The sequence below is a fragment of the Callorhinchus milii genome, unplaced genomic scaffold, assembly GCF_018977255.1.
Source record: "Callorhinchus milii isolate IMCB2004 unplaced genomic scaffold, IMCB_Cmil_1.0 Scaffold9, whole genome shotgun sequence".
Taxonomy (NCBI): Eukaryota; Metazoa; Chordata; class Chondrichthyes; order Chimaeriformes; family Callorhinchidae; genus Callorhinchus; species Callorhinchus milii.
Genome location: NW_024704750.1, coordinates 21,562,003 through 21,583,773, shown reverse-complemented (window position 1 = coordinate 21,583,773; position 21,771 = coordinate 21,562,003). Strand labels below are relative to the sequence as shown.

General features: G+C 47.5%; 1 protein-coding gene across 2 annotated transcripts in view; it reads right to left on the bottom strand.

Annotated features, from left to right (window-relative positions):
* Window positions 1-21,771, bottom strand: part of adck1 (aarF domain containing kinase 1) — a 92,717-nt gene that overhangs the window by 7,961 nt on the left and 62,985 nt on the right. For both annotated transcript variants that reach the window (XM_007906009.2, XM_042338330.1), the window contains exons 8-9: window positions 21,507-21,656; window positions 19,710-19,907 (exon numbers count right to left, since the gene is read on the bottom strand). In XM_007906009.2, coding sequence (XP_007904200.1) covers window positions 19,710-19,907; window positions 21,507-21,656 — 348 coding nt within the window. The remainder of the gene's footprint in view (window positions 1-19,709; window positions 19,908-21,506; window positions 21,657-21,771) is intronic.

Sequence of the window (21,771 nt, the reverse complement as noted above, 5' to 3'; positions counted from 1 at the left end):
AAACATCCTCCTACCCCCTACCCTCCTCGCCCTCCACCCTCCCTGATCCCAAGCCCCAGCTCGGGTGCAAATCCTTGACTGTCCAACTCCTTGGGATGTCCTCCCGACGTGAAAGGAGTTGTGTAAATGTAATTTGTGGGTGTTGTTTAATCTGAGGCCTTGTTTGTGCATGTTTAGTTGGACGATAAAGATCCTACAAAGTTATTGGACTTTCTAGCGTCCTGGGCAACAATCCTTCAAACAAAAACTTGGTTGTTCGCTTCACGGGGGACGTCGCTTGCGCAAATCGGCAGCCACGTTTGCCTACAAATACACAGTGACTACATGTGACAGCAATCATATTAGATTCAAATGGTATATACACAATAATGGATCCTCAGGACTGAGTTATTCAATAATAAATAATCCTTGCATTTGATATAGCCCCTTATCACGTCTTTGAGACATCTGCTTCAAAGCGTTTCCGCCAAGCGACTAACTTACTGCTGGGTAAACAGTGACGTGTGGAGTAAGGGAACTTGCCTAAGGTTTCACCCTGCCCTGTGGGGAGTGGGGAGGGTTGCATACAGAATGGCTGCTCCCAGGTTACAGGCAGGAATCCAATCGAGGGGTTCATATACAGAGTAACTGAGCCTGGGAGTGAGTTTCAGGCTGGGAAGCTAATGAGACCATTCAATATCAAAGCTACTCGAGTCAAGAGTCTGAAATGCTTCTTTCTGTCTCGAGACAGTGTGATTGAGTTCAGAAATCCACCACGCGCCACCTCTCTTAGCAACACACTGACTCCTCCAGCCATTCAGTTATGTTTATCTGCTTATGTTTGTGTGTGTGTGTTATGTGTGGTGGTGTTTCTGTGAGTGTGGTTGTTTGTGTGGGTATGTATGAGGGTGGAGGGGTGGGGTGTGTGTGTGGTGGACTGTGTGTGTATGTGAGTGTGTGTTTGTGTGCAGGGGCGGGGTGGGGGGTATTTGTGTGTGTGTATATATATTTGTGTGTGTATATGTTGTGTGTGGGTGTTGGAGGGGGAAAGGGGTGGTTGGTGCTCACCGAATATCACTGGAGACTTAAACAAATGCACAAAGTCAAACCCCAATGATCAGAGCTTGCCATTTTGCTTGAGTGGTCTGAGCTGGAGTGGCAGATGGGCGGCTGATAAGCAAGCACTGATTGCTGAGCGCTCCAGTGAGCTCAGAGCCCCTCATTACAGAGGGGAAACCACACACTGGAAACCATTAGTAAGGATTAGTTTTCGGGACTTCAATTTGGTTGGGGCTCCATGCGGGATCAGTTTGGGCTTGTGATGATGATCATGATAATAATAATAATAATCCTTGCATTTGATACAGCGCCTTATCACGTCTTTGATGCGTCTCAAACCACCTCACAGAATATACCGCAGTGAATTGACTGTATATTTTGTGGGTGAAATTGCGCACAACAGCGATGGGTTAATGTCAGCTCATGAGAGAGAGAGAGAGAGAGAGAGAGAGAGAGAGAGAGACAAGTGTGTGGACGAAGAGGCCCGACTGAATACCTGACCTTAGCAAATTTCTGAAGTCACGTCTGAAAAACACTTTTTTTTTATCCAGAGAAAATTGATCAGATTAAAATCTCAGAACAAACGCTGCTTCAAACCATTTCCACCGTCCTGATGTCTTTTAACTCCTTCCGCTCTTGGCCCCTAGACAGCTCGGGGGAAACTCCATTTCCCTTCTGCTCTTAAGAGCTACAGCTTGCCCTGAAACTCCCCGTGTCCTTTACGCAGAAGCCTATAACTGTTTTGTTACAGTTTTAAGACCGAGTGGATTTTTGGGGAAAAAAAATCACTGTCAATTTGGAAGTTGTTTCCCCCAAACTCCCCACTCCTCCACCCCGCACTTCTGAAAAAGAAAATCAACCTAAATCCTTAGTGTGCAATGAGAAAGGGGCCAACTCAGCAATCAATGTCAGATGCAGTGGAGACATGTATCCCTAATTGGAGATTTCGGAGGGGGGTACATAACAACAATAATAACCTGCATTTATACCGCGCATGGGGTATATGGGGTAGTGCCCCGGAGCTCTTCACAGTGGTGGAGTCTGACGACTAGCTGAGGGAGTGGGAGTGGGGGGGTGGGGGTGGGAGGTGACTGAAAGGGCGAGCAAAAAGTAAAGACTTTTGAAGGTGGGGAGGGATGGGGTGAGGCGGAGGGATTGAGGGTGAGAGCTTGGAGTTTGGAGTTGACACGGCCACCAACGGTGGAGCGGAGGGGACGGGGGACAGGCAGGGAGGTGGCAGACAGGCAAATCACTTGAAGGGATTTGAAAACATATGATGCCGGGGATGAGTTTCAGGCTTCACCATTGAGGACGAGGGGGTGTGGGGAGTCGGGGTTCGGGACGGAGCCTATCTCAAGTACATTCAAAAACATTAGACCTTTCACTGAGCTACCCTCCCCCCACACCTCCCCATCCCCAACCCCCAGCACGATGGAACGGCCCAAGCCTATCTCTCCAAAAAGGAGTCGGTCACATCCGAACGGAACAAGTCTTTCACAGCAATGCTCTTATTGAGATGATTGAAGATGAAGTCCCTCGATTTGCCAAAGATTAATGCGGCCCCTTCAGGTTTCGTCTGTCACTGTGACATATCATCGCAGGGAGTTTTGTGGAAGAGGATTATGTGATAACACATCAGCTCCAATAAGTCAATAAAACGTGAAAAAAGGACAGAAATTAGAAAGAGCAGTTAGAAACCAGCCTCAAGTATCACAGGCGCTGACTGAGACCCAATGTTATAACTCAGAGGAGAGTGTAATGTAAACTTGATTGGTCACTGTTAGACAGAAAGAATTGTGGAGCCCTGTAACATAGCAGTTAGCTGCTCGTCTCACAAGCGAGTGAACCTGGGTTCGATTCCCGGTTGGAGCAAAACCTAAGGCAGGATTCCGTCTAAAAATAAATGTGGTCGCTCAATCCACAACTGTGTGTGGGGGCCACTGCTGTGCAAATTTGGCTGCCTTTTTTCGCCCACAAAATACACAGTCAATCCAGTGAAGCATTTTAAGACGTCTCAATGATGTGATCAGGTGCTATATCAAATGCAAGGATTATTATTATAAATAAAGAACACAATGACTAGGACTGGTCAAATCAAGCAAGAAAATGATGTTCTTTTTCAATTCCATGCATCCTACCTACAAATGGAAATTCCAGAGAGATTTATTGGAACTCACTAGATTATTATCCCTGGAAAGTGATCCGCTAATCGACTAACAACCAGGTTCCTCCTTACTGCGAGGTAAACAGAGGCGTGTGGAGTAAGGAAACTTGCCTAAGGTTTTGTCTCTCCCGGGAATTAAACCCGGGTCCTCTTGTTTGCGAGGCGAGCGCTCTAACCACTGAGCTACAGGACTCCACAAATCTGCGGCAGTTCCAGTCCTGACCCACAAACTGGGCTCACAAGAACGGGTACAAGTCCAGCTTCTAATGAGAACAGCTGGCATCAAAAGATTACTGCACTGATCAGTGGATTTAATGTTGATTGAGAAAAGTCACAGTCAGTACTGTGCAAGTGACGTTCACACAGTACTCAAGATGTTAACTCAGATATGCGCGCTTCAGAGATGCACCTCGATGCCTCTGCTCAGAGGGGCGGCAAAGCACACAATAAATAATGCACGTCACATGCCTCCACATCCTTGCTCTAGCTTATGTTAGCTTGCTGCCTCGGTCAGCCTCAGGGGCAGAGGTCTGTGAGTCCAAAGCCCTGTTTATCTGCTGCGAGTTGCTGCTCTACATGAAGGGCGCTCTATAAATGCAAGCTGTTGTTGTTGTGTCAGCACTGATTACACGCTCTTGGCTGACACTGCAGTACCCGTGGCGGGAGCATTGCATTGTCAGAGGAAAAGTCGCTTGGATGAGACATTAAACTGAGGTCCCATCTGTGCCCTGTTCAGGTGGATGTTAAACATCGTATTATAACACCATGCGAAACAGAAGGGAGTTTCTCTCTCCTGGTGTCCTGGCCGACAATCCCCTAGATAAAATGAGTCACTCACTCCATGGCTCTTTGTGGGTCGTCACCGTGAGGCTGCCCCATTCACCCACAACACAACACACAGTCACTACACTTTACAGTAAAGCGCTGTAAAGAGACGTCCGAACAAAGTGATAAGCAAACACATAATAATAATCCGCGCCTTATCACATTGTCGGATGTCTCAAAGCGCTTCACAGTGTGCTTACTGCGCTTACTGTGAAGTGGAGTAACTGCGTATTTTGTGGGCAAAATGTGGCAGCCAATTGTACACAGAAGTGTCCCACAAACTGTCGTGGATTGAGTGACCAAATTTTTTTGGAGGAGGGATTATTAGTCTCGAAAAGCGATCTGTCAATCGACTAACAAACCCGGTTCCTACTTACTGCTAGGTAAACAGAGGCGTGCGGAGTAAGGAAACTCGCCTAAGATTTTGCCCCGTCCAAGAATCGAACCCGGGTCCTCTGGCTTGCGAGGCGAGTGCTCTAACCACCATGCTACGGGACTCCTGTTCAGGTGGGACGTTAAAGAGTTTCTCTCTACCCATTATCCTGGCCAACAATCTTGCAGACTAATCGGTCATTCACCTCACGGCTGTGCATAGGGCCTTGTTGTGCTTAAATGGTGACCGGGTTTGCCTGCAAATCCGCACTCCATTGTGCACATGGACTTGACAGTAATTCCCTGTGAAAGGCTGCCAGACAATTTGACATTGCAGGTTCTGCGTTAAATGTAAAGGATTGTGAGCTGTAAAGGGAATCGCAGGTTCTAATTCACATGAAAAATGGTGGAGCGGCTCCTGGAACACCCTGAACAGATAGAACATCAGCCAAGGACGCAGTGAAGGGAGAACTGGATGCATCTGACAACAGATGGCTCTGAGTTTTTTTGGGGGGGTTTGTGCAGTCTGTCAGCGCACACTTCATTCCCAGAGCAAGTGAGAGAATGAGAGAGAGAGAGAGAGAGGGAGGGAAACAGCCTTTCCTTTCAAAACGAGACTGAATCAGCACTTTGTCCCACTGTCCCACTGCCTCAATGCAGTAGCTTAAGAGATTTGCATTGGAGAGTTCATTCACATCGACGTTTACTGTGAGGTCAGTGGGGAGTGGACGATCAGATACGATGATGCTTCTCAATCAGAAGACATTAATTTTTCATTCCTATCACTTGAAATAAGGGCTGTCTGCTTTGATGGGAGAGAAAGGTGGAAAGCACCAATGGGGGGGAGAGTTACTGACAACTGAAGCACACAGTCACGGTAGCCAGGATAATAATAATAATAATTATTCTTGCATTTGATACAGAGCCTTATCACGTCGTTGAGATGTCTCAAAGCACTTCATGTCCAGCGCCTTGAATCCACCTTGATTGGTTTGCAGAAAGGCAAGCAGCTGCTGCTTAAACTCCGCACCTTCAACTGGTGGAGCCATGACTCAATGAAGGGAAGGGATGAGCCCAAGCTGCGGACAGGAAGATGGTGGCAATGCTCATTTCAAGCTGAGATGTGCTGCCCACCAGGGAGTTCCTTGTATCTACCAGCCACCTAAGTGAGGCTCAAACCCACGCTTGTTGGATGTCAAACGACCAAATCGTGACTATCCTCCTTGGGGGTCTCCTTGGAACTGAACTGGCATCAAGGTGACATGCCTCTGGCTCCTGAGCTGCAGTATTCCAGGGCACGGCTGATGACAGCACAGCTCAGTCTGGCTCATCGGCAGGACCTGGAAGGGCAGACCAGTCACTGAGGGCAGGGAATCCTCCCACTCCGCTCTTGCTAACGCTGCAGCCAAAGCCCTAACAGAGTAGTCCTAGCTGGACAAGCAGCGGGAAAGCTTGCCGGGCAGCAATATCAATGGCAATCGATGTGGTTTTAGCTGGTTAGACTCCAGCAGTTACCCCAACACACACTCTGGGGTACCCCAAGCCTCGGGTCTTGCCAACCTGCGCCTAATACTCTCCGGAATTAAGTAAGCGGGATGCGTCCCTCCAGGGAGAGAGAGAGAGAGTGCGCATTCCACTCCAATAATCTATCTCTGGGATTTCCATGTGTAGGTGGGAGGAGGGGAATTCTCAGCTCGGTTCGGAGACTCTTGAGCAGGTGATGGGTTTCCGCATGTGTCAGACACCTACACCGCTGACCAAAAAATATTTACACTTTATATATAGAATACAAATGAAAGTATAAAATAGAATATATATAGATTCCATTCACTATATATATACACATATTACTCACGCATATAAATATTCTGTGTTTTATATATTTATTCAGAAAGGCTCTTGCCCCAGGAGACTGCATTAGATTTATAATCATTTTGCCAATTGTTAGCTGCTTCTCCACGTTATCTGAAATTGATTTTATTCTGAAATGGAAAAGTGACTGCAGTCCTTTGAACTGCTGAATGCAAACAGAGAAATTCAGACCTCCATCCCCTCCCCCGAGGGCTGAGGGCAGTAATCTTTTGGAAGGCTGCACAGATTTATTGGAGTCCCGTAACATATTGGTTAGAGCACTCGGCTCACAAGTGAGAGGACCTGGGTTTGATTCTCGTGCAGGGTGAAACGTTGGGCAAGTTTCCTTACTCCAGACGCCTCTGCTTACCTAGCAGTAAGTAGGAATCCGGGTGTAAATCGATTGGCAGATTGCTTTTCGGGGGGGGGGGGGGAATAATCCTTTCAAAAAAACAAGATAATAATAATTTAGTCACCTTAATCAACGACTGTGTGTGGGACTCTGCTGTGCGCAATTGGCTGCCGCGTTTCGCCTACAAAATATACAGTCAATTCACTTCACAGTATTCTGTGAAGCGCTTTGAGACGTCTCGAAGACGTGATAAGGCGCTGTATTTACCTATTTCCAACAATAACAACTTGAACTTATATAGCGTTATATCCAGGCGGTGTTGAACTCTTAATTTTGCGGTAATCTTAATGGGATCCCTTAAAGAAATGTCAGTTTGTGACCCGGTCCGCAGTCTCAACTTTGAGTCAAAAAGTTTGTACGTTCATCAATAATAATAATCCTTGTATTTGTATAGCCGTCAGGAAGACATCTCACAGCACTTCACAGGATTTTACTCTAAAGTGTAGTGACTGTACTTTGTAGGCAAATGCAGCAGCTAATTTATGCACAGCAACATCCCACAAACATCCATGAAGCGAATGTCCAACTTCAATTTGGGATTGTTGGCCAGGATACCGGGAGAGAGTGTTTTTTTTTAAATAGTGCAGCGAGATCTTTAACGTCCACCTGAACATGCAGACGGGACCTCGGTTAAACCTGATCACTCCCTCGGAGCTCATAGACTATATGAGTCTAAGTCCTGACTTGGGGCTTGAACCCACAATCTTCTGATTCGGAGGCGAGAGCCTGACCACTGAGCCAGGCTGACACCTTCAAGTACCATATTGGGGGCTTTGAGCTCACAGCCCAGGCTGATATTCCAGCGCAATGCTGGGAGAAGGGGAGTGTGGCTTGTCGAGGTGCTGTCCTTCAGATGAGGTGGTAAACCAGATTCCCGTCATTGTTCAGCTGGATATTTAAGATCCCCCGACAATCCCCCCAGTTTAATGAGTCAGTCACCTCAGGACTAGCTGTGACTTTACCGTGTGCAGAGTGGCTACCCCGTCTGCCTACGCATAGAATCCCTGAACCTGACAGCAATTCACCGTGACATTTTGACGTTCTGGGAGCTATTATTATTGTTATTACAGTAGTATCTACCAGTGAGCCTTACAGCACTCTAAGTGGCATTAATTCCTCTGCACTTACTGAGAGCCGGGTCTGTCTGACTTTGATAGAATTGTGCTGTTGACGGCAGTGGCAGGTCTAGCCTACGTTACGAGCACCTTTTTTTTACACTGCGTTGTCTTGGTGACACAGGGGGCTGACTCCACCACACTACAAATTGCACTGCGCTTCCTCCTGTGTGTCTGAGTGGGAGGCAATAGGGACTGAATTAGGAACAGCGGCTGATGTCAGTGAGCGAGTGAGTGAGTGAGTGAGCGAGCGAGCGAGTCAGGTGCCTGGCAGTACTGTGAGCATGGAAGCCTTCCCAATATTGTCTTCCCTGTCTCCCTGCCCGTCTCCCTATCTGCCTCCATCCCTGTCTGTGTCCCTGCCTGTCTGCCTCCTCCACGCTCTGCTCTGAACCGGCAATGTACATGACTGGAAAAGCTAATCGCAGTCCACCTCACTGTCCCCCAAGCAAGATATATTTGTGGAGTTCCTGTAGCACAGTGGTTAGCTCACTCGCCTCGCAAGGGAGAGGACCCGGGTAATAATCCCTCCAAAAAATGCAAGTATTATTATTAGTGTAACAGACAGACGGGAGCTCGGTTTAACTTCTCATTCAAAAGATGGCACCTTCGACAATGCAGTGCTCCCCCCAACACTGCATTGGAGCGTCAGCCTGGACTAAAGAGTTTTGTTTCCAGTGTGATAAATATATATTCTGGCCTCACACTGCTGGGTAAGGCAGCAACCCCTCTGGTCCTTTATTCCATCTTTGCTGATTGATCACAGCAGTCTAACCCACTCAGCCTCTCACCACCGTTTTGCATTTCCCAGGGAAGCAGAACTCAGAAATAATGAGTTCCGTAAAGACCGCTAAAGGAATCCTAAATGTCTCAAACTGAGGGAGACAGCACTCAGTGTCTGCCGGGGGTTACACACAGAACAGTGGATATCTGAGAGTGCTTGTGTGGATAATACTATCGTTAATAATAATACCTGTATTTGATATAACACCTATTCATGTCTTCGGGACGTCTCAAAGTGCTTTACAGATTGTACTGTAAAGTGAATTGACTGCATATTTTGTGGGCGAAATGCGGCAGCCAATTGCGGCAGCCAAGTGTCCCACAAGCAGTCGTGGATTGAGTGACAAAATTATTATTACTAGCCACTGGAAACGACACGAGAGAGGCTGAGCAGAGAACGGACACTGCTAAGAGAGGGGGGATGGAGAATTGGGGGAAACTGCGAGGAGAAAACGACTTGGGGGATCTAAAAAGAGAATTCAGGAGGAACTACTTCATGCAGAGGCTTGTGAGATTGCGGAACTCGGAATGGCGCTGGTTGAAGCAGATAATGTAGTTGATTTCAAGAGAAAGCCAGACCTTCACACAAGGGCAAGGGGAATAGAAGGAATAGGAGGGAGTGAGGAATGGGAGGATAAACACCGGCACGGAATGATTGGGCAATGGTCTGTTTCTGGCTGTTTGGTACTGGGCGCAGCTGGAATATCACAGCCATAGTCGCACAAGTTTCAGAAACAAGTCATTTGAACCATCTTGTGCATTCCTGTGTTTATCCTCCACACGAGCCTCCACCTCTCTATTCCCCTCTCCCACACCCCTCTTACGCCCCGCTTCTACCATCTCTCCTATTCCCCTCTCCTCTATCTTTTCTATTCCCTCTCCTCCACCTCTCCCCTTCCCTCTCCTCCACCCCTCTATTCCCCTCTCCTACACCCCTCTATCCCCCTTTCCTCCACCCCTCTATTCCCCTCACCTATACGCTACTATTCCCTCTCCTCCACCCCTCCTATTTCCTTCTCCCTCACGTATGCATCAAATGGTAAGTGCGCAACAGAGAGCTTGTGGCAGAGCTGAAGGAAGCCAGACAAGGATACAAAATTATTGATGGGCGATATATTAAACACCAGGAATTATTATGAAGTTTATCAAGTCAGGTTAAGCCGTCGATTACAAGGAAAGGCTAAATGAAACGGTAAAACGGAGGGAGAGCGAGCGGGGTTTGTTCGTGTGTCCGTGGTGATTGATTGTCGCTGTGTGCCTGGTGACTACCCCCTCCCCTCTCACCCCGCCACCTCCCCCACCCCCGCTCCCACATCAGGAGGCTGCAAATCCTTCTTCGGAAGATTTATGACTGCCACCCTGATCTTGTTAGTCAGTCCTGAGCAATTTCAGATTAAATTAAGAAATGAGCATCTCATTGGACAATAAAAACAGATTAAGAGCAATCCAATTTACCATTACAGGTCTGGACATTTGCGAGGCCCGTCCATCAGTCATACAATCATGGAATGTTACAGCACAGAAGGAGGCCATTCGGCCCATCATGCCCCGTCCCCCCCAACCCCCACTCCCCATGGGAAAAGCCGTCCCACCCCATTCGCCTGTCCTTTCCCCTTTCTGTTTTGCTTTCTCAAATATTTGTTGAATATATTCGGACCCAAACAACTTGTTAGCACACAGTTGTTTGTTCTTATATAATGAGGTGCCACACTATAAAAATGGATGCTGAGCAGCATCTCCTGAAAGTCTGATGTCACTTCTTGTGTTCCTGCTCGCAGGAAGCCAGCGACCCTTCTCACAAACATTCCCAGCGGTTGCTCTTGCCAACCTGCGCCTAATACTTTCCGGAATTAGGTAAGCAGGAAGCATCCCTCCAGGGAGAGAGAGAGAGCATTCCATTCCACAAGCTGTCTCTGGGATTTCCATGTGTAAGTGGGATGCCTGGAATTCTCAGCTTGGTTTGAAGACTCTTAAGCAGGTGATGGGTTTCCGCGTGTGTCAGGCACTCGAATGACCAGAAAAAAAAATATGAGGGTGCCTCTTGCTCATCTTTGCTCTTCTTGCTGCCAGACTCTGCAATCCTCCTCACAGGCTGTCCTTGTGACCAGCAATGGGTCAGATGGACCTTCAGGCTAGTTTGAACGAGTGCCAAAGAAACAATATGAATCTGTTCCCATAAAATTAGCTTATGTAAAACATCCGCGTGACCGAGGAGAATAGGGAACCCAAACTCTTAAACAGCTCATCTGTAATACACCCTCCATCGCAAACCCACGTTGCTGAGAGCACTGGCCTCATAAGTGAGAGGACCTGGGTTTGTTTCCCAGGCAGGGCAAAACCTTAGGCATGTTTTCTTACTCCACATGTCTCTGTTTACCTAGCAATAAGTAGGAACTCAGTTGTTAGTCGATTGGCAATAACACCTTTTCAAAAAAAAATTTGGTCACTCAATCCATGACTGTTTGTGGTCCATCACGCTAATAAGACGTCTCAAAACGCTTCACAAAATAAATTGTAAAGTGGACTGACTGTATATTTTGTGGGCAAAATGCAGCAGCCAATTGTGCATTGCAGTATCCCTCCCACAAACAGTCGTGGATTGAGGAATTATTACCCCTGGAAACGATCCGCCAATCAACTAACAACCAGGTTCCAACTTACTGCTAGGTAAACAGAGGAGTGTGGAGTAAGGAAACTTGCCTAAGGTTTCATCCTGCCCGAGGATTAAACCTGGGTCATCTCACCTGTTGTCTTCTTCGACTCTCAACTGTCTTTTTTTCCCCACATCCAAGCCATGACCCGCTCTGCCTTCCCTCAACTCCGTAACATCGCCCGATTCCGCCACTACCTCATCCCTCAGGCCACTGAAACTCTTGTTCATGCCTTCATCACCTCCAGGCTCGACCACGCAAACGCCTGCTTGTCGGCTTTCCCAACTCCTCCCTCCACAGGCTGCAGATAATCCAGAACTCTGCAGCCCTTGTCCTCTCCCGCATCAAACTCTGTGACTCCATCTCCCCCACTCTCTCCCAAATCCACTGGCTCCCTATCCTTCAGAGGATCCAGTTCAAGATCCTGGTCCTAACCTACAAAGCCCTCCATAACCCCATCCTACCTCTGCGACCTCCTACCAACTAACTCCCTACCAACCCGTCCGTTCCCTCCGCTCCACCGGCTCTGGACTGCTCCACGTCCCCCGACCCACCAGCTCCACCATTGGTGGGAGAGCCTTCAGCCATTCTGCCCCCAACCTCTGGAATTCCATCCAATCACTCTGCCTCGCCCCCTCCTAAGCCTCCTTCAAGTCCCGCCTCAAAACCCTCCTCTTCGACCATGCCATCGCTCACGCTCCTTCCCCTCCCGTCCCTTCTCTCCCCCTGACCCCAGTTCGGATCTGAAATGCTGTGCACTGTCCAGCGCCTTGGGACGTCCTCCCGCCGTGAAAGGCGCTATACAAATGTAATCTTCTTGTTGTTGTTGCGAGCGCTAACCACCACGAGACTCCACAAAGTAAAATTATCATATTACATCTGCAAGATACATTCACTGCACTTCACGTAAATCCTGCGCAGTGCTTTGAGACTTTCTTCCGGCTTGAAAGGCCCATTATAAAAAAGGTTATCAATAACAATAATAACAATCGTGTGGCACCTATTGATATTCCGACTGCTCAGCAACCAGAATATGAGACACAGCGAGCAATTCATCCTGTCCTCAAAGGTGAACTCGCCTCCTCCAGCTCTCCTCACCAATGAAAGTCAAAAGGACTGGCAGATCGTCTGGTTCTGTTCACGCCTGGGTGATCACATTAACCTCGCTCCACGGAGTAGATTAATGGGCCATCCTGAGTGAGAGAAAGAACTCTGTACCATCTCTGGGTGTGGGGGGAGGTGGGGGGAAAAAAGAGACCTGCAGTTTTATGCCTTTAGAGATGTGATTTCTCCATATCCCGACGTCAAAGCACTGGGACAGGATTTGGGTTTCGATCTCCATGTTCCTCTCCATTGTGCATCAGATGACAAGTTACTTTCACTCGCTCATCTGGCACGCGCACAGAGACCCACGGAGTCCCACGTAGCGAAGTGGTTAACGCTGGTGCTCGTCTTGCAAGCGTGAGGACCAGGGTTCAATTCCTGGGCGAGGTGAAACCTCAGGCAAGTTTCCTTACTCCACACATAATAATAATCATAATACTTGCATTTGATATAGTGCTTTTCAGAATAGACTGTAAAGTGAATTGACTGTATATTTGTGGGCGAAACGCGGCAGCCAATTGCGCACAGCAATGTCCCACAAACAGTCATGGATTGAAGTGACCAATTTATTTATTTATTTTTTCTTGAGGGATTATTATCAGGCGTGTGGAGTAAGAAAACTTGCCCAAAATTTCTTGCCCAAACATCTGTTTATCTAGCAGCAAATAGGAACCTGGTTGTCAATTGATTAGCGGATTGCTTTCCAGGGGTAATAATCCCTCAAAAAAAAATTGGTCAGTCGATCCACGACTATTTGTGGGACGTTGTTGTGCGCAATCGCCTGCTGTTTTTACATTGATAAGCAGTCTCCTCATCACTCTCCCTCTCCCCTCTCTCCACCAAGACAATGCTCACTGTCTCTGGAATAGACCAAGAATTCTCAAATTCACAGTAAATACAGTACAATCTGAATTGGCTCATTGACGACCCAGGAGCCTTTTAACAGGCCTGTGATTTGGGCTGTGAACCGAGCGAGACACTGAACGAACGGTACATTCAGTTCTTTCCTCCAGTAATGAACCTGTAAAAGTGCGCCATTTAAAAAAAATGCATTATCTTCCCCGTGTTGCAATGAATTTATGAGCATTCTCTCCTCGCATTCAGCCCATTCCCAGACTGTTTTGCTTAAGTGAGCAACCAAATTGAAAGCCACGCTAATGTACAATGACCTACTTAAAATCCAGAGAAAACGTGATGCTGTTAGGAGATGTTTTAAAGGCTGTGTGTTCAGTGCCTGTGACACTGAGTGAGTGAGAGACTCGTTATCACATCAATGAGGAAGCACTCGAAGAATGTTGGCTCCTGACTCCATCCCTTCACTCTGCTTTATTGGAGGCCGCATCAAGTGTCACATCTCCAGATGAACTGGTTGTTTGCGGAATCTTGCTGCATGCAAAATGGCTCCCGTTTTTGCCCACGAATACATTCTGTATTCCTGTAAGCCCTCCATGGTCTTGCTCCCCCCTACTTCTCAGACCTCCTTACCCCATATCAGTCTGTCCACTCCCTCTGTCCGGCCTGCTTCAGGTCCCCCGCACTTACAGCCCCACTATTGGCGGTCAAGCTTTCAGCATCTCTGTCCCCACACTCTGGAACTCTATCCCGCAATCCCTCTGCCTCACCCCCTCTCAAGTCATGTCTAAAGTCCTTCCTCTTCGACGGGGCTTTCAGCCACCCTCCCAACCCCTCCACCCCTCCTGACCCCAACTCCCAGCTTAGGTCCAAAACCCCTGATTGTCCAGTACCCTGGAACGTCTTTCCGACCTGAAGGGCGCTGTACAAGTGTAATTTGTTGTTGTTGTTGTTGTTGTTGAATACTGCACAAAGTGCACAAGACCGGTTCGGATAGAAGACCCTTTGGCCCATCTCATCTCTTCAGAACACCTGCCCGACTCCCTTCTCTTTTTGAGCAGTGCCATGGAATCTTTTACATCCACCAGAACAAACATGGCAACATTGGAAAAGAGAAGGGAGTGTCTCCCTCCCAGTTTCTCCGCCAACAATTCGGTCCACGACAGTTTGTGGCACACTGCTATGCTCAACTGGCTGCCGTGTTTTTCCATAAAATACATTGAAGGAAAGGTAAAAATAACAATCCTCAAATTTGATAAAGACCTAAATCATCAAAACATCTTGAAGTGCTTCAAAGGGAATTGGTATTAAGTGCAGTGGCCACTATCTGTACGCAAAGATGCCAGCCATTTACCCACAGCAAGGTCCCATAAACGCCCACATAATGAATAACTAATTTATCTGGAGGATTGTTGGCTGGGACACTGTGAGAAATCTCTGAGGTTATTAACCAGATCTGCAAATAACCAGTTTGACCAAATTAAAATTGAATATAAAATGTTCCACAAATCTTAAATTTGTAGACAATGAAAAACGATAATCCTTACATTTGATATAGTGCCTTATCAAGTTGTTGAGACGTCTCAAAGTGCTTCACAGGATACACTGTTAAGGGTAATGACTGTGTATTTTGTGGGTGAAACGCGGCAGCCAATTGCGTCCAGCAGTGTCCTCACAAACATGAGCAGTGGATTGTTCTGTATGATGTGGACCTTACGGAGGGTTGAGGAGGAACGTTAGGACTCTGGATGTGCCACCAGCCAAAAGAAATGACTAAAGGACGAAAGAATCAGGAAAGAGCAGTGTCAAGTGTGTCTCTGCAATTGACCTCTAACAACAACAACAACAACAACAACAAGATTCCATTTATAAAGCGCCTTTCACGTCAGGAGGACGTCCCAAGGCGCTGCACAGTTGGGTCATGACCCGAGCAGGGGGGAAATGGTCAGGGTGAGGGAAGGGAGGGAGCGAGGAGGGGGTAGAGAGTTGAGAGGGGAGCTGAAGGCTCGGTCAAAGAGAAAGGTCTTGAAACCGGCCTTGAAGGAGGAGAGGGAGGAAGCGGCGAAGACACTGGGGGATAGAGTTCCAGAGCCTCGGGGCTGAGAGGCTGAAGGCCCGACCACCGATGGTAGGGCGATTGGGGTGGGGGACGTGGAGCAGACCGGAGCCGGAGGAACGGAGGGTACGGGCAGGTAGGTAGGGGGATAGTAGGTCGGAGAGGTAGGAGGGAGCGAGGCCGTGAATGGCTTGTAGGTGAGGATGAGGATCTTGAAATCAATCCTCTGGGGGATGGGGAGCCAGTGGAGGTGAGCGAGAGCGAGGGCGAGGGTGGGAGTGATGTGGTCGCGGTGTCTGGTGCAGGACAGTACACGAGCTGCAGAGTTCTGAATGACCTGCAGTGTGGAGGGAGGTGGCGGGAAGGCCGGCGAGGAGAGAGTTCCCATAGTCCAGCCTTGAGGTGACAAAGGCGTGGACCAGGGTTTCAGCAGCGTGAGGGGTGAGGTAATGGCGTAGTCTGGCGATGTTCCGGAGGTGATGGAAGGCGGTGCCAGTTGTGGTGCGGATGTGAGGGAGAAAGGACAGCTCAGGGTCGAACAAAACGCCGAGGTTCCTGACTGGCTTTGAGAGGTGGTCTTAACTCATTAACGTCACTCATAAGAGGCCCGTTGCCTTGTGGTGCAGTTTATCTGTCAACAAATTAACGTTGTCTTATCCATGTGGGTATGTCTTTTTTTCAAAGGCAATTACATGGGAACTATTAAGCCTAAGGGGCGGCCCAAGCGTAGACATCTTTGTCAAATCACCAGCTCGTTCCCTCTTAACATGAGGTCGTTCAAACATTATGTTACTTAACATTATTGCAGTGAGGCTCGAGGGGCCAAGTATCGCCTGGAACCCAGATTATGCTCTATAATACTGGGGAAACGACCTAGTTATCTACTACTGACCGCATTATAGTGCACGCTCTGCAGTTCGATGCCACCAGCACAGGAGGCGAAAATAATATCGGGGAAGAATTCGGCTTGATTCAATTTTTAACTAACTGGGCCGAATAGTGGCAAACACAGTTTAATATGAATCAGTGTAAAATCAGCTTTTGTCAGGAACACAGGGAGAGATTAGGACACAAGTGGACACTAGTACCAACAATAATAATTCTTAAGAGTTGATACAGCGCCTTTCATGTCAGCCGGACGTCTCACATGATTTTACTGTAAATATGAACTGTATATTTTGTTGGCGAATGTGGCAGCTGATTTGTGCACAGCAATGTCCTACAACTAACCAATATTTATTTGGGGGGGGGTTGTTGGCCAGGACACCAGGAGATCTTTAACATCCACCTGAACAGGCAGGGGAGCCAAGATTTAACATCTCATCCGGAGCACACGGCACGTCCAGCAACACAGCGGACTTTGTGAGCTCAAAGTCCTGGTATTGGGCTTGAGCCTACAACCTTCTGACTCAGACATGAGAGGGCTACCAACTGAGCCAGGCTGCCACACGAGAGATCCTATTAACAAGTTACCCCAAATTACAGTCCGGGGTGTGAGAGAGAGAAAGAGAGAGGGGCCGCAGAAAAGGTATCATTTTCAGTAAATATTTAACTTATTCAATTATATCGGCGGAGTAGTGAATTTTAGCAAACCTGTAAATTTAAAGCTGTGACCAGTCCATAAATCTTTGACAAGTCTGTGTTACGTGCATTATTAATGCCTAGCAAACACCAGCTGTGAATCATGTCCAAACTGGTGATGTCGTTGTTCGTTCAAACCCTTTTATCTCCCTATCCTGTTTATGTCCGATCCTCATTATCCCACAGTGGATGAGGAAGGAAAACATTTCGCAACGAGTCAAGCTTTGTGGGATCACAGAGAGTTTACTGCACAGAAGGTTGATTGGGCCTCTCTGTTTGGGTTACTGCTACCTTCCTCACTTCAGCTATCTATTCCCCTGCTCTGTCCCCATCGGGACTGTCAACGCCCCACTGGAGCTCTTTATTTAATTCCATTCCGCTGCTCTTTCTTCACTGTGTCCATAGTGGTGCTCACTCACTACCTGTTCTCCCTCCTCCACCCCGCCCACTGCCACCTGGGATCCCAATCCTCTCCTCATTCCATCAATGTAATTGTTCTGGCTGTATTAGTTGTATAGGACCTATTGAGTCTAATCCGATTCCCCTACTCCTTCCCCATGGAACATTTATAATAGCACCTTTCATATAGGAAAGCATCTCAAGTACCTCACAGACACGGAACCACAGGAGCCAGTAGAATAGGGAGCCAGGAGGGAGCTATGAGGATGGCAGTGATGGGAGCGCGGAGTCTGGAATAGAGAAGGATAAAGTTCTAGAATCATAGAACCATAGAATCCTACAGACAGAAGGAGGCCATTCGGCCCATCGTGTCTGTGCTGGCTCTTTGAAAGAGCTACCAACTATTCCCACTCCCTTGCTCTCACTCCACAGGCTTGTGACTCTTTTAATCCAATATCAAATTCCCTTTTGTAAGATGCAATAATGTAGAAGGAATGAGTGGGAGGAGGAGAGCATTGGAGAAATCAAGTCTGGAGGTGACACCGGCCTGGATGAAGTGAGATAGGGAGGTAGAGGTGGCTGGTGTTGGAGAGATGAAGAAAACTGTCTTGGACAAGGACTGATGAAAAGAACTGAGGGTCAATCGAAATGTGGAGATCTCACGGGATGTGTGAGCTGGAGTGAGCAGTTCAGGGAGGTCGATACATTCAGTCAGATGCGGGGCTGTACAGTAATGCACCACAAAATCACTTTGAATTTATCGACATTAAGTTGAAGGAAGCAGATCGAGAGGACATCATTGGTGACTTTGTCAGTCAGAATCCCGCCTTTAACATAATCTTATTCTTTCTCAAGTATTTATCCAATTCCCACTTAATGACTGAATTGTGGATCCATTAATAAGAGAGGGACAGGGAAATTAAAAATATATATAATCCTAAAGCCACACTCGATTTAGTCCCAACGACACGATGAGGAGCTAGACCAAAAATAAGGATTATTCTTATCACCATTATTATCAAATCCAAGGACTATTATTATTCTTATAAAAAATCCCACAGAAATGAGACAAAGAGAAAAGCTCAACAGGATATTCGTCATCATTGTGTCTCATTATAACGAACGACATTTTCCGACAAAATTCTTTAGGGAGGGCCGGAGTGTGACAATGACATGGAGGAGGGGGGTGGGGGGGGGAAAGGGAGAGGATGGGTGGCAGGGGTGGTGGTGTTGTCGCTGACACAACGCACTGAGCGGCGAGGTCTAGCCCAGTGATTTCTCAGATCGCTGAGTCCTGAAGGGGAGGGGGTTAAACGGCAGGGCTAATCGGCCGGTTCAGCTTCCCTGCGACTGCCTAGGCTGAACTGAATCTAATTACTTAAAACGCAGGAGAAACAAGGACGGAATGAGAACGCAGCCACAAATCCCTCTCCCTAATGCCACGCACCGGCTCCTGGCTCGACACAGGATAGCGCAAAGTGCCGTAATAGGGTGTTTTTTTTAAAAATGTGGTGTTTTTTTCTTCTTAAAGCTCCTAAAATAGATCCGTTCATCAGTCACCTGATGTACTGAGAGACTGCCCCCACGTCACAGGCTGGTTAATGGTGCCTTTAATCTGATTGAAATAATGCTCTGCCCTCCCGACTGCAAAGTCAACCAAGTACACGGACACATACAACCATCACGTACATCCCTCAACCCCTCCCACCATTCCCCCTACGCACAGACGCATGCTCCCTCGCATCTACGCACTCACTGCAAACAGCTGCAACCCTGCTCAGAATACGATTACATCATTGAAGTTTCCAAGATATAACGGTCATAATAATAATAATAATAATAATAATTTCTTGCCTTTGATAGATTGCCCTATTGCATCAAAATGTGTCAGGTCACTGTCAATTGCAGGGACAGTGTATTTGTAGGGAGTATGAATGAAGCAGCTATTTTGCACCATTGACGTCCCATAGTTCGCCGTTAGGTGATTGACCAGTTTATCTGGAAGATTATTGTCCAGGACTCCAGGAGAAACCCATTTCTCTTTTCCAATGGCGATATGACGATCTTTAACATCCACCTGAACAGGCAGACGGGAAGTTGGTTTAACGTCTCATTCTCATTTAACATCTCACCTCTTACAGCAGGTGACGAATAGATTGATCTTCAGGATTGTTGGGGGGAATGTTGTATCGTCAGGTGTCGTCCTTTGGACGAGATGTTAAACTGAGTTCTGCCTGTTCAGGCGGACTTCAAAGATCCCATGTCGCTGTTCAAAAAGAGAAAGGAGTTTCTCTCTCCCGGTGTCCTGGCCAAATAAAACCAGTCCCTCACTGCATGGTTGTTTGTGTGAATTTTGCTGTGTGCAAAATTGGCTGGCGAGGACTGGCGTTAAGGAGGTTAGTGCGGGTGAGTATATGGGCAGCAAAATACAACAGGAATCCTCACAATTATTGCCTCACACCTTGTCGTTGGACACAGATATGAGGTGGTTGAGATGGTTGCTCACCTCTTTCTTGGTCACAGGTATCTGGTCGATACCTTTGGTTATGGAGCTCCAGGACCTGGCAGACACCATGCAGGCGAAGAGGGGAAACAGGTCTCCGGCTCCCAGATCCCGGCTGTACTTCTCAATCTTTTTCATATCAGCTTGAATCAGGGAACGCCACAGGTGGCAATAGTTCAGGCGAAATTCCTCTTCCAGAGTCTGGACACACACAGAAAAGAGTCATTAACTGCGGAGACAACAGGATCAATTGTATCATAAATAATCCCTTGCATTTGATGCAGTGCCATGTCACATTGTCAAACAGTCTCAAAGATTCTCACTGTTCTATTTGTAGGTAAATGCAGCAGCTGATGTGTGTACAGAAACATCCCGTAAACAGCTACAGAATGAACCGCTTAAATTTATGAACAAAATATAATATTAATAATCCTTGCATTCGATACAGTGCCTAATCACGTCGTCAAAGCCTCTCAAAGTGTTTCACAGGATATACTGTAAAGTGGTTTCACTGTATATGTTGTGGGCGAAACGCAGCAGCCAGTTGTACACAGCAGTGTCCCACAAACAGTCATGGATTGAGTGACTACATTTTTGGGGAGAAGAGAGAACCCCAGAAAGCAATCCGCCAATCGACTAACAACCGGGTTCCTAATTACTGCCGGGTAAGCAGTGGAGTGTGGAGTAAGGAAACTTGCCTAAGGAATCGAACTCAGGTCTCTTGCTTGCTTGCAAGGCGAGTGCTCTAACCAATTGGCCACAGGATGCCACACTGCGCAGAACTCAGCAGCCCAATGTGGCTTTCCTTACTGCCAAAGCTCTTCCTTCCCCTCCCCTCCCCTGCTTCTGTTAGTGGTAGCCGAGCCTGTACTTTAGTGTGTGTCAGGAGGCTTGTCATTACCTATTACTCTCTTGTAGATGTAGGGCTGGTGACCTGACAGCGCATTGGTGACCTCTTGGCCGTTGCTGGGTTTATCCATAAAAGCACTGTGCACTGCGCGACATAGCAATGATGGGGAGAGCGTGTGGCTGAGCGCGCAGTGGCTGTCAATTTGAATCTCACTTTTGAGATGACGTCCTCTTCTCCCTCTCTCTCCACAACCAGCGTCTCTGCTGCAGGCTAAGTAAGCCAAGGAGCAGCTACACAGCCAACGTACTTGCCACCACACTCCATTCGTGGCGTAATGGTTAGAACGTTCCCCTCGCAAGCGAGAGGACCTGGGTTCAATTCCCAGGCGGAGCAAAACCATAGGCAAGTTTCCTTACTCCACATGCCTCTGTTTACATAGCAGTAAGTAGGAACTTGGTTGTTAGTCGATTGGCGGATCTCTTTCCGGAGGTAATAATCTCTTCAAAAATAATTGAATAAATATAAATTTAAAAAAAAACTGTTTGTGGGACGCTGCTGTGTGCAATCGGCTGCCGTGTGCAATCGGCTGCCGTGTTTCACCCACAAAATATACAGTCAATATATTTTGTGGGTGAAACACAGTAGCCAATTGCGCAAGGCAGCGTCCCACAAATAGTCGTGGATTGAAGTGACCAATTTATTATTATTATATTTAATTATTTATAAGACGTTATATCAAATGCAAGGATTATCAGTAATCACTGGAACGTCAACCTAGACTCGTGAGGTCAAGGTCCCCAGGTGGGGGCTTAAACCCACAACCTTCGAACTCAGGGGAGAGAGTGCTAGTGACTTAGCCTGTGATCTGACATTCACCCCCGGAGCAGGTTCTTAACCCAGTTGACTGTGGATCAGCTTGTGACTGATATGCATGTAAATGTGAGACTTGCCTGATATAATCCATGGTCCAAAAGCACAATTTGGGATCTCTTGGTTGCCCTGCTCTTTCTCACCAGCACGTTGCCCGGGTGTGGGTCACAATGCACAAAGCCATTGACAAAGATCATTTCACTGTACATCTTGCCCAGGTTCCGGGAGATCTGCAAAAAAGCATATAAAAGTGAAGAAAGAAAGCTCAGTGACAGCAATGCAGCAGCTATTTTTGTAGGCATCCATTTTACACACGGCAATGTTCCACAAAACAGCCATGCGGTT